Genomic DNA, 13,220 nt, shown 5'->3' with positions numbered 1-13,220 from the left:
CGTACTCGATTATTTAGTGAGGCCGTAATTGGAGTACTGTTAGTTTATGAAAAAGAAGGATTGTATCGATTGCAATGTGCTGAAGTTAAATGGATTCTTGAATTGCATTTGAAAGGTAAAATGTTTCAGTGGAAGATAGAAATAATTACTATTGTTTATACAGGTCTAACTAAATTATTTGAAATAAGAAAATTTATATCTTATTTATCGATATAATTTTGACTGTTACTCATTATCATTTAAGTATTTATTATTTATCATTCGTGTGAGACAAGTCCAATAAATGATGATTATATTCTGATTTATTAATGATAATTTATGTATTAATTTAACTGTAATACGAAATTAATATAAGTCAATTGTTTAGTATTTTGTAATTTTGTTTCCATTTAATTACGAATTACAATTTAATCGTAATTATAATTACTATACTTCGTAATAATAATTACTATACCCCGTAATTATAATTACCATACTTCGTAATTAGAATTATCATATTTCTTAATAATAATTACTATACCTCGTAATTAGAATTTCTCGACTAATTCGGCTGTAATTCTACCCAAATATTGTTTAGGACCGTGGAAGGGTTCGGATACGTTTACGGATCGGGTAATGAAAGAATTGAAACCTGAACCTGTGGCATGAAGTTTCCTCATCGGATCGACGATGGCGAAGAACCTGTCAGCTGATAGGGCTGTTAACGTGAACACGGATACACCGACTGAGATATCCTTGACACATTCGGAGATTTTGCATAGCACAAGTCCGAAAGGCCACGAGTCCAATATGTAAACAGTGAAGGTGAATGGCACCGAAGTCATTATCACCTGCGGTGGAGCATTAGAGAGACGTGTCAGGGAATAATCGTACAGAGGCGCGTTAATTATCGCTCCTACCGGGTACGAAGCTACAAGACCCGGGACTACGTCATTGTCGTGTTTCAGAAATTGATTTCGCACGACGATTGTTCCTCCGTTGTCTCGTAATTGTTTCATCCTCTCGCTGTGACATTGTTCTATTCATACGAGTATAATAATCTAAAATCTATGTCCATTCATATTCGCGATATTAGAACTTTTGCAATTTTGATAATTCCTTGGAAGAAGAGGGAAATTCATATTTATTGCTATACTTGGTCGAGTGTTTAAATATTGATGACAAAACAGATTTTTGTTCAAATTGGAAAAAACTCAAAAATGAAGATATTTTATTTTATTATAGAGTCTATACGACAGTTATATTCTTAACAATTTTTCAATATTACAGAGCTTAGAAATGTAAGCAATACTTCGAAAAATAATTCAGCTGTTCTTTAATGGTGTCGCGTAGTTTGAGTGCAATTGGTTAAGGAAACAACTGATTAAATGAACTAGCATATTGCTCTTGTAATATATATATATGTAATATTATTATTATATAATATTAAATATATATAATAAATGTAATAAAAATATAAGAGATATATAATAAATATGTAATAGTAGACATACTAAATTATTATAAATTATTGTAAATAGATTTTTATGCAAAATAAAAATTATCTAAGATAATTGTGAGAAACATAAGTTAATTAGAAATGTCTATCCTCTTTTAATAATTATAACAAGATAAAAGTACTGTAGAAATATTCTCCGCACCTCACATATTTTATCACAAATGAACAAAATCTCAAGATGGATAATTACCTAAACGTGCATCTAATTGAACAAATGGTCTTCGTTACGCTTCTATCGGTGTACCGAAAACTTCGAGCACGTTTTAATCGCGCTTGCGTCTATTCAATTAAAACGTCGTCTGTATCGTCGTCGACGTTCGAGCAACGCAAGTTCTTGTTGACGTTCTCGCGAAGTGTACATTTAATTAAGGTGTAAGCTCCGTAGGAACAATCGCCAAGACAAACTCGTCAGTTTATGTTTAATTAAAAAATGATCCCGATCAAAGGCGCACGCAGAACGAGCGAAGGGTGTGTGAAATCAGGCCGTTTCAAATACTCTACGGAGAAATGAAATCTCGGGAATTTTCGTGGAACCCCGGACGGGTTCGGGTTTCGGCTATCAACAGTTTATAAGTAGTCCCAGGTTGGAGCTTCGCGACCCAGCGCACAGTGCGATATTTTTATAATCTTAGGGACAGTTCATTCTCACTGACTTTTCTCTCTTTTTTTCACGATGATTAATGTTATAATTAGTTAGACTAGGATTTATAATATTATTAGTAATAATGATTAATTTGAAGTAAGAAATATATAAACAGGGTGTTTGGAAAATCGTGGTACAACTAGCAAGGGAATGATCCTCTATGCAAATATAAGTCGAAGAAAAGGGTAACATTTTCTAAATTTAAGGTTTTGTTTTCGAGGAAAATTAGGTTGATAAAAACAGTACTATTGAGCGACGCGTTTTGTCATGACATAGTAATTTTACTCCTTGTCGTACTAAAAAACATTATTCTCATTTATTGACTTATTTAAAGATGTTGTATTATACCTTTGCCAGTTGCACCGTTTTTTGAACATAATGTATGCAAGATAAGACACCATTTTAAGTGCAAATAAGAGCAATGCTCATATTTACCTGTATAGTGAAGTTCTAGTTTTCAGAATATAAGTATATAACATATAATATACATATTATATACATTATATAATATGTATAATATATAGTATACATTATTAATCCATCAAGTAAAAACTATTTAAAATTAAAATACTCCATAAAATTAAAAGTATAAAAGTTCTTCGATTTAACATAGTTCCTTTTTTCAATCCATCATATTTTCCACGTATACATTTTTTAAATAAAATAAAAAATATTAAAAGCACACTTCAAAGAGTGCAACAATTACCAGAATAATCACAATACTGATCGTCGTTAGCATTTAAATATATTCTCGTCATAAAACAGGACCAGTCGCCCGACCAGTTTCAGCATCGAACGTATTTATTCTATCGGAATGCAATATAAATATTAAGAGTAATATTAGCTCCGGTTCATTCGGATATTACATTGAAATTGAGGACAACTTAGATATTTTATAAAAACCACTTAATGTCAGAATTAAATCGTCCCAGGTTGTAGAAATATCGCACGGTGCAAGCGGAGCCAATAAAAAAGGGCGCGCGGTCCAGTAAACCGGCTGGAAGTTAATCCGCGAACGAGGATCGTCGAGTAAGAATGAACACGTGCCAGCAGGTCTCCGAGCGCCAGCGAGAAGACATAAATATTGGGGACGTTCCTCATGTTACTGTGCCGCAGTATTGTTAGCGCGAGCACGCCGTTTCCGGTGAGCCCGATCAGCAGTATCAGCAGGAACACGATCGGCACGATGTACGTCTCCGGCCGGTTCTCGTACGGCGTGTACTCCTCCTCTTCTTCGTCCTCGGTCTGCGGGATCGTCTGGTCGATCACGTCGTAAACGGTGCTGATGCTCGTGTAATGCCCGGTCGCCGCGATCCTGGACGTCGCTGCCCTAAGGATCGTCGTGGACGTCGTCGCCCACGAGACCGACATCGGCGACACCGTCGTGCGTGACTGGAACATGATTTCCCAGCGTTCCCCCGCCTATAGTTCCCCGACGATCGTGATATACCACTTTTGGGCTCGCATCTTGATCCTCGGCTCGCCGGTTTAATATTCTCCTAGCCCTCTTTCACTAGCGGAAAGAGAGCGAGGCGCTCTTATCGTGGGGATCCTGCGAATCAGAAAAGAATCAACGTTAAGGAGGTTCTCGGCGAAACGACGCGGAATGGCGGCAAATGGCCGGGTAATTTTTGAACTACGCTCGACCTAGACGTTCTAACTGTTCCTGGGAACGTGTACCGTCCCCTGTCGGGGGGATATACCCCGCTTAGCTGGAAGCGATTAGCTCGGAACCGGTCGAACGCTCTCCGGCTTCCATCCTCTGGGATGCACGTGTGGGATTTGAAGGAATAAGCTGGAAATTCCGTGCCAGATTGTATTATACGGCACACTTTTCTCAGGGATACGGCGTAAATTTGGCCGGCACGTGGGGATTTCTTCCTCGGGGCAAGTGGAATGTGCGAGCAATGATCAGACAGCGGAGGTAGGAAGAAGAGATCGATATTTTTTAATACTCGGCTTATGGACGTTTCTTGTGTACCTGCTTCTATGGACATCTGTCCAACTAGTGGAGGAAGATACGTATTTGTTTTTTAAGAAAAGGGATTTATTTAAATTAAAAGTAATTTCGTTGGACAATAGTTTTAAATGTAATTGAGGTGTACGATAGATTTAATTATGATTTTCATTTAATATCTGCTTTTTGGGTAGTTTTGCGTGTTACCGGAGAGATTATTTTATTAATATTTCGTTAATATTACTACTTATTAATATTATTAATATATTATTTTTATTCGAACGAATTCTTAATCGAATAAAATATTATTCCAACAAATTCTTATTCGACTAAAACATTATTCCAACGACTTCTTATTGGAATAAAATATTATTCATATAAACTCTAATCTAAATAAATATTTAATTCAATATAATATTAATGTCACGTTGTCGAATAAAATTCAGTTAGTCTTTATCTCTCATCCATCACCTAAATTAAATTTTGCTCAACTCCGATAGACACATAGACAACCATAGCACCAATAATTATAAAAATAATTATAAAAATAAAAGAGAATTGATCACCGATTTTTCCCTAAAGAAACCCCATTATTACCAGAAAAACTATTCACCAACGTTACGCGCACGATTAACGTAATGATTCAAAATAATTCACACTCCAACCGAAAGTAAAAACATATTCCGAATTATATCCAGCAAATTACATGGATAATTGATTTTAGCCCGAGTGCCCTCGTTTGATATTAAACGCGCTCTAATGCGATGCAAATTCGCTGAGAATAATTCAGCGATTTATAATGAGAAAAATAATAAAGTCGAGACGGTGGGGGGGACGCCGGAGGTACAGGAGCGAATTCTTCGGAGAATGATTAAAGGAGTATCTGACCGATGAATTAAGAAAGTACGCGAGGAAAGGATTCTGTGGGCGCATCCGGCGCTACGCGAGCGGACTTAATGAGAGTTCCGTTGCTCGCGCTGTGTGTGTATCGAGCAGAGGCGTCATCAATAAGATTCTGGAGAGAGAGAGAGAGAGAGAGAGAGAGAGAGAGAGAGAGAGAGAGCGACAAGGAGAGGGACAGAGAGATAGAGCGAAAGAGAGAGCACGAGAGAGAGAGAGAGAGAGAGACAGAACGAAAGAGAGAGAGAGAGAGACAGAGAGAAAGAGCGAAAGAGAGAGCGCAAGAGAGAGAGATAAAGAGACAGAGTGAAAGAGAGAGCGTAGTAGAGAGAGACAGAGAGACAGAGAGAGAGCAAGAGAGATAGATAGAGAGAGCAAGAGAGACAAAGAGAGAGCAGAGAGAGAGCAAGAGAGACGGAGACAGCAAGGGAGAGAACGGGAGGATGCAAGACGTTCCGTAAAAACGCATGGAAAACGCAAGCAGCCACGTGACCTCATTAGCCGGCGCGCGAGGGTTTTTATCGCGCTTCCTTTACAATCGCGGCTTCCACGATAGCGCAAACACGATACTCGCGCGAACGCTTGTAATTCTACGGTAGCCGAGAGTTTCCGCGGGAGCTTCAAGCAGATACATTCTAGGTTGGATGTCGCGTCGCGCACAGTTTCCCGCGGCTCGTTCGGTTCTTCTACCGAGCCGCGGCAGCTGCGCCCAGCCCCGTTCGAGCCACCTTTGAGGACAATAACGATGCGTTATCCTCTGTGTGTGTCCCCCGTAATTACGAGACTAGCTCGGCCGTAACGCTCTCCAGGACCCATATTTTTCGCGCGGGAAAGTATCGTTAGCGCGTGTCCTCGCAAATTTCATTTTATCTACGCTCGCTGATCACACAGCGCTATTCTAACGATCGGGAAACTGGGTCGCGGAAACCGTGCGGCTGGTTGTTCTAGAAAGATAAACCGAGGACCGTTTCGCCGGAGATCGCCGGGACTCAATAACTTGCGACGACGAGTGCCGGGGACTCGTGCCGTGACCACTTCCCAAGCTGATCCGTCATATCGACGGTTAGACCCGTCGATGATGAACCCTACCGCCGAGCTGGATTTTCCGAGGATCTGTTGCATTAAGCCAGGGTTAAGTGAAATTACTGGCCGAGATGGCTCCGGGGATCTACCTAACGTCGCGCCTTGCCGGTTACCTTGCACCGGCTTCTCCATTTTGGGGTTCATGTAGAGGGTGTCAATTACCGTGCCCGTTCAAGCGACGATCGAAGCTTTAAACGAATTGAATAATTCATTTTATCTATGCCGCAATTCTTACAATATTTCGATTGTATGGTGGTGTATTTCATATAAATGTATTTCATATAAATGTATTTCATGAAAATGTATTCCATAGAAATGTATTTCGTCTAAATGTATTTCATTTTTTATAATTAAAATTTGTAAAGATCTCACTAAATATTTGACAAAGTGGAGGAAATTGTATTCCAACGAATCGTGTGTCAATTACTGAGCCTTTCCTAGCCACTGTGTGTCAATTTCTGTATACTGATTTAATCACTGGAAGTCTTAATAATAGTAAAAGTCTGAGTAACAAAAGTCGTTCATTTTGAAAGTGGCCTGAGTCCAAAAGCATCGAACTAACTATGGTATACATAATTTCATTTCAGCAAAGCTTCCAGACCTTAATCATACTTAAAAACAGGAAAAAATTATGCTACCACATTTGCAAAATTTTTAGATTTATTAAAATGCAAATTCCTTGAATATCTGAATCTTAAAGTATACGTGGACTTAGGTTACTTTGAAAATAAATAGCACAATATATATCTTAGATGTGTAGTAGTCAGATGTGTAGCTTCAGACACACACATATCATGTATCTTCCTGTCCGTCGAGGCAGAGAATTAATCAAGAGTGGCGTGCGAAACCGGAGCGTGCCATTTATCAACTCTTCTTATCGAATCCATTTTCTATCTCTCCTCATTACTGTCACATTGCTAAATATATCATCTCCGTTAAAACCCCATTACCGCGCTCGTACAACGAAACAATTCCTCACTATGTTATCTTCAAGAAGCAGCATAAAGTAGCTGCTCCCAGTGCAGCATAAATCAGACGCAACAATTTTACGAAACCTTTTATGTGTACCGCAAAGTGTTACCGGCATTGTGCTAGAGACACGTCAAGTCTCGACGGTTTGTATCCCGTAGATAAACTTCGCTCTAGTAAAAGAACGCGGCATCCAGAGAACCGTTCCGTAATGCGTTTCTTGAAGAAAGTCTACCAAAGGGAGAAATTGACATCAAAGAAGAACACTTCTCGAGCAGAGTCGCTTAGCTGTCTCCGAGAAGAACGCAGCCGTCCCGATGCTCTCGCGGGGCCCTCCGCTTGAAGACAACGGGAGGAGGGTTGTGTTTGCAGGACACGTAGAATCGCGCAGCTGCGAGCTAAGTAGTCGGAACGAACTTATTCCACCAAACGGGAACGTGTTCCGTGAAATCGTTGCGCCTTTCGTCGGGAGCAATTGATAGCATTTCCTCGAGCGGATAACGTCCCGCGTCGTTTCTCCGCTAAGACGTTTCAACGATATCGTAGGCACGGCGAGGTTCGTTCGTCGACGAGCTTCGTCGCTGAGATTCGTCGAGAGGGCTGCAAAGAGTGCTCGCGAAGGCTTACTCGTCAGCGAACCCGTCTCTGCATACCCATCCATCACGAGCCACGTTCCCCGTGTGCTGATTGTTCGATAATACGATCGGTCCCGGCTGCCGATCACCCGGCAAATTCCCTGCTGTGAAATAACGTTATCGCTCGCGCGCGCGTGTTCCTCGACCCCGGTGTTTTCGCCAAGGATTTTTACGAGAGTGTAACGCTACGAGGGGTGCGGAGAGAGCACCCTTTTAATAACAGAGGGTCCACTGTATCCACGTTTTATAACTCTGTTTCAATCAAGAACCGAGTCGTCAAAATCGACGTTACTTTTGGCAACGATCTGCTCGATGGTAGCTCGTAAATAGGCCCGGAAGACATTAGGATCGCCGCCGATTGAGGCTAAGTACGCGATAACGATACACCTGAGATTAGGCTTAATATAGTGCTGCTGCAGTGCGTAGGGACGGGGCTGGGTATCAGCGCGCGAATCGGGTTCATTGGTTGCGATGATTTGACTCTGATAGATCGAGTGGTACAGGCGAATATTCCTTCGTGAATGCTGTGCCCATTTAACCAATTGCTGGACCATTTCCTTCGTAGTTGCAATGATTGGAAGTTTTTTTATTGCAATTATTTTTAACCCCTTGTATTTTAATAACGAGTTAATTTTATGATGAAGATATCGTCTTTTTGATCGATTTTCGTATAAAGATTTTCATACAAAGATTTTCATACGTAGTTTACTAAGTACGAATGTTATTTCTTGTAAATGGAAACCAAATTCTATTCTTTTATTATCAGGGTAAATTAATGTAGACACATGAGAAATAAAAATTAGCAAATTTAATATAGGCACAAGAGGAATAAAAATTATCTCACAGTCTATTAATCGTTAAAGACGAAGAGACGCTAATTAATGTAGCTGTGATAGATGGGTTAAGAAGTTAAAAAGGAAAAGAACAATTTATATTTATTGTGTGACAAAAGAATAGAATTTTATTTCGACTTGAAAGTTAACTAACAAGTTCGTTAACCCTAGAACAAAAATCTCAGTAATAAAAATATTATTTACTATTTCCAAAATATAAAATATGAATAATCGATTTATTCAAAGTCTGGCAGATCAGAAGAACTCCAAAAGATTTTCCAATGAATACAATGGACTTCCATAACCTACCAAGGCCGGTCCAAAAACATGTATATACATAACCAACATCCGACAGCTCAGAGTTGTTCGCATGAATTTTTTAGAAGTAAATCTGGTCGGATCCACGAACTGAGTGCGCCGCGCTGATATATTCACGACGCGGGGAAGTTCCGCGAGTTGCTCGACTCAACTTTGGCAGCCTACACGTTCATTCAGAATATCGATACCGCGTGCGTGCATAGTTTAACGTGGAGGAAATAGGAAGTGCCGTGGGAGGGTAGGTCTTTCTGGCGACTAGCTACCTAGAAAGGATATTTCACAACTTTGTTTCTGAGAGTGATCCAAGGACTCATGGGATTTAACTATCCAGGGAGAGAGAACCCGTGCCACTTCTCCCTTGTACAAGGCTCTTCTGGAAGCACGATATATGCCTGATTTATATAGTGTGCCCACGCGGATACATTCGGTATCCTGGAATCGTATGGAACAAGCTCGGTGTGGAGGTAATAGATACATCGGGATTTCTGGACTGGCGGTCGGTACAGAATGTGGTCGTTCGGAATGAATATTGCGCGATTGCAGTTCCAGCTTCGGGGCAATCGTGACGTATCAAATATTGGTGCTCGGTGTCCATAGATGATCAGGAGAGGAACAAGAGGGGAGGATGATGCCTGGGGAATATGACGCCGCGTGTGATGGATCGTGCAGCTACTCTTCTTATTCTGGTACGGGGCGCCTAAGCTGCTTATGTTTTAGAACAGAACGTTCTTCTTGCGTGACCAATGTGTCGCGCACAGCTCTGTGAAATATTTCCGTATAGTAAAAGAATATTTCTCTCTAGTAAAAGAATAGTTCTCTCTAGCAAAAGAATGCACCTGTTCAACAAAGCAATCAATCTGTAAAATTGAAATATGAATTTCTTCAGCAGAGAAATAATTCACTGTTCACCAATGTACAGAAATTGCCAATGTTCAAACTGTTACAACTTCTTATAAAAAAATCGTATGACAATATAACTAAATCGGTTTGAAAGCTTAAACTTTCAACTTTCGAACCACTGCATTCGTTTCTTGAAGAAAAATTTTTCCGTTATGTAGAAAATGGAAAAGTGAAAGTATTCGTTCTACTCGACCTCTTCGTGGTACTTTTTATTAGTTAATAAAAATTGTACAACAAATTCTGATATTCTATTGTAAAGATGAGACTGTGCTCTTTAAATCCTAGTTAGATTTAATCAAGAGAAATATGTTTGACGTTCGGAGATAGGATTGCAGTTCTGAAATTCACAAACAGAAGAATCTCAATTTTCATCAAAATTCACGTTGTACGATGCACAGATATTTACAAAATAAACTCATTATACATTATTAAACTCATTATATTATATATTGAAGAAATAAGGTTTAAAACAAGCCTAGATAGACCGCGTTAGAATTTTTTCCGACGATGTTACAGTACTTTGAACATCATCAACGCCTCTCACCTCGGATAAGGATATCTCCGCTTCACCGTCCACTGAATATCTCCCCTCAATTACGTAAAATTTTGTTTCGAAAAAACGAATCGAGGGCTCTGGAAAGCCAGTGTATCGGCCTTCGAAACGCTTCGAAAAGTTGAGGTCTCGTACGATTTTCCCTGGCAGTGTTACAGCAGTTTGAATATCGACGATATTGAAACAGGCCCGGCACCGATAACGGAACTGCAGCAAACGAGTGTATTCCGTGAAGCACGGTGCTTCGCCATCAATTACGGGGCGGAAAATAATAAGATTTGCACCAGTTATTACCACGAGCGCGTTCTGCAAAGAGCAACGCGTTGCGAAAACATCAAGATTGATCGTTGCACAGCGGCTGGGAAGCTGAATGCGCCCGACAAGTAGCTTTGCAGCTTGTGTATGCAAACGCTGGAAAAAAGGGCTCGCGCGGATACGTGCTCGAATACGTGCTCGAAAACGTATGCAAGGGCCTATCAGTCCGCGCCGCCGCGGATACCAAAAGCGCCGCAATTTCTTTCGTTTTTGCCTTGTGTATCGAGAGACGGGTTCATCGGGGGCGCGAGCGAATTCAAAGCATCATTAGGGTCATGGTTAAAATTCGTTTATCGATCCGGGCTTGATCGGGTTTCCACTGGCTGGAGACGAGAATACGCTTGATCCCGAACCGACTCGGTTTCAGGAACGGTGTCGTTTTCGGAGCCCGGAGCATGCTCGGCGATTTTTCTCTCGAATTGCAGACGTGAAAACTGAATCTGAACAGAAACCGATGGAAAAGCGTTTCTAGGTTTCCGAGCGTTCCCTATGGGGCTGGGATCCGACCTTGACGGAGCTGATCGCCGCGCTGTGTACGCGCAAGGGTGGTCACCGGAGTTAGCCGATTAATAAGATTCACGAGCGATAGGTCGAATTGCTCTACGATATCGTGTCAGGTTCGTTACGAAGATTTCGAAGATAATTATTTATTAATATAGTTATTATTCGTGTCTTTTACGTAGAAATACAATTCTTACCTTCTATAATAGTTAATAGTAATAATATTTATTTGGTCAATGGAAGAGAGTCAATTAGTTATAATAGTTTGACAATATCTTGGACAAGTGGCGTATCAAATAGAATCAAGGAAAAAAGAATTGATGATCGAGATATTTAAATAATGTAAAAACGGAGAAAATAGAAGAGAGAGATTATTAGAACAAAATAGATATCAGAATTATGAAAATGAAGGAAAAGGCTGGGGTATAATTAATATTTAAAGATTAAAATGAAGTAAGAATTGCTAGTGGCGAAAAAAAGTTATCGGAATCGCATTGCAAGGAGATAAATTTCTCACCAAGAAATTTAGTGCACTTTCCTATAGATAATATATGCACGTTGTACATCTTCTAAAGCACTGAATTATTTCCGGTGTATTTCTCAAATGTCACATTATCCTGCAAGTGTCGTCTACATACACGTCACTCCTGTAACACTGTATTGGTTTCCGATATACTTAATCCGCCGAAGGACAGAATAATTGGCGTCTTCGCGAAGCAAACGAGGAAATTACGATACCTCCACCAGTTCTGCTTCCTCCCTATACGATCCACCATAATTGCATACTCCTCGGGATCAAGTATCGACGACGATTCATAGGCTTCTCGATCGTCGGCATGATCGACAATGGCGAATACTATCGCTTGACGCAGCGTTATTACAGCCTGATGCGTAAACAACGCACCCGTCGAATTAATTAATTAATTCTCTACCGGCGAGAATTACGGTAACAACGCGCGGAATCCGTTTTCGGTCTCCGAGGAACGAAAAGGCCGGCGGAGATCCGGTTCCCTAGTTTCCAACGCGATCGATATGCAACGAAATAAATGCCTCGGCTGTGCGCGGCCGGGAAGGTCGGGGTTTTTATCGCAGGTGTGCGTAGGTGCTTCGAGAGAGGGCGCGTTTGCAATTTAAAGGAGGCGCCGTGACGAGGTGTGAATTTTATTTTCGACGGGGAATTCGCCGTTCGCCGGGGAGAACGTTTTTCGGTGGTCGCCGAATGATCCTCCTCCGTTGACGATTTCGTAACCTTTAACGAACCGTGAACTTTCGTTCTTGACGAGCACAGTCTGCGGTGGTTCGAGCAGAGAATTTTTAGCGCGCAGAGGTGTCCGTCAGAATTTAATCCTTCGCGCTCCGGGGATAACTCTGAAGCGGAGTTGGGCATTGTTCGGATCGTTTCAAGTGCATGTTTATTGAGATTATTATTCCCTGCAGTCGAATATTTTGTTCGAATTATTCTAAGGAGTAATGCGGAAGGAATTTTGTATTCTATTTATATATTATTTATATTCTATTATCTTTTTGAAAGCAATTATTTTTCGAATTAATTTGTATTCTTTAGATTAAATTCTCGTTCGAATAAATTTGTATTCTTTAGATTAAATTCTTATCCAAATAAATTTGTATTCTTTAGATTACATTCTTATCCAAATAAATTTGTAGTTTTTAAACTAAATTCTTATTCGAACAAATTTATATTCCTTAGATTAAATTCTCATTTAAATTTTGTATTCTTTACATTAAATTCTCATTCAAATAAATTTGTATTTTTCAGATTAAATTCTTTTTCGAATAAAATTGTATTCTTTAAATTAAATTCTTGCCCAAATAAATTTGTATTCTTTAAGTTAAATTTTGATTTAAATAAAATTGTATTCATATTCGAATAAAATTGCGTTCGATTCAATATTTATTCGACAGTGACGAATCGAATTTGATTCGTTAGTAATGGCAAAGCTCAACTCTGTTTTCAGTTAATAAAATACCACGTTCCAGGATAATTTTTATAGTATTAAAATAATTTTATCATATTCAAAAAACTGTTAAAAGTATAATTGTTGCACCAGTCACAAGATTCAATTTCATTTGCAGAAATATATTAACAGTAAGTCT

General features: G+C 39.8%; 2 protein-coding genes across 2 annotated transcripts in view; one reads left to right on the top strand and one right to left on the bottom strand.

The window, feature by feature from the left end:
• Window positions 1-13,220, top strand: part of LOC144478837 (neuropeptide CCHamide-2 receptor-like) — a 175,203-nt gene that overhangs the window by 57,642 nt on the left and 104,341 nt on the right. The gene's annotated exons all lie outside the window — the stretch shown is intronic.
• LOC144478779 (neuropeptide CCHamide-1 receptor-like) overlaps window positions 1-13,220 on the bottom strand; it is a 53,963-nt gene that overhangs the window by 6,420 nt on the left and 34,323 nt on the right. The window contains exons 2-3 of the mRNA XM_078197026.1: window positions 3,189-3,693; window positions 638-830 (exon numbers count right to left, since the gene is read on the bottom strand). Of these exons, the coding sequence (XP_078053152.1) occupies window positions 638-830; window positions 3,189-3,542 (547 nt within the window). The 5' untranslated portion in view covers window positions 3,543-3,693. The remainder of the gene's footprint in view (window positions 1-637; window positions 831-3,188; window positions 3,694-13,220) is intronic.

The sequence above is a fragment of the Augochlora pura genome, chromosome 3 (genome assembly GCF_028453695.1).
Source record: "Augochlora pura isolate Apur16 chromosome 3, APUR_v2.2.1, whole genome shotgun sequence".
In the NCBI taxonomy this organism is placed as follows: Eukaryota; Metazoa; Arthropoda; class Insecta; order Hymenoptera; family Halictidae; genus Augochlora; species Augochlora pura.
This window is presented reverse-complemented; position numbering and strand designations above follow the sequence as displayed.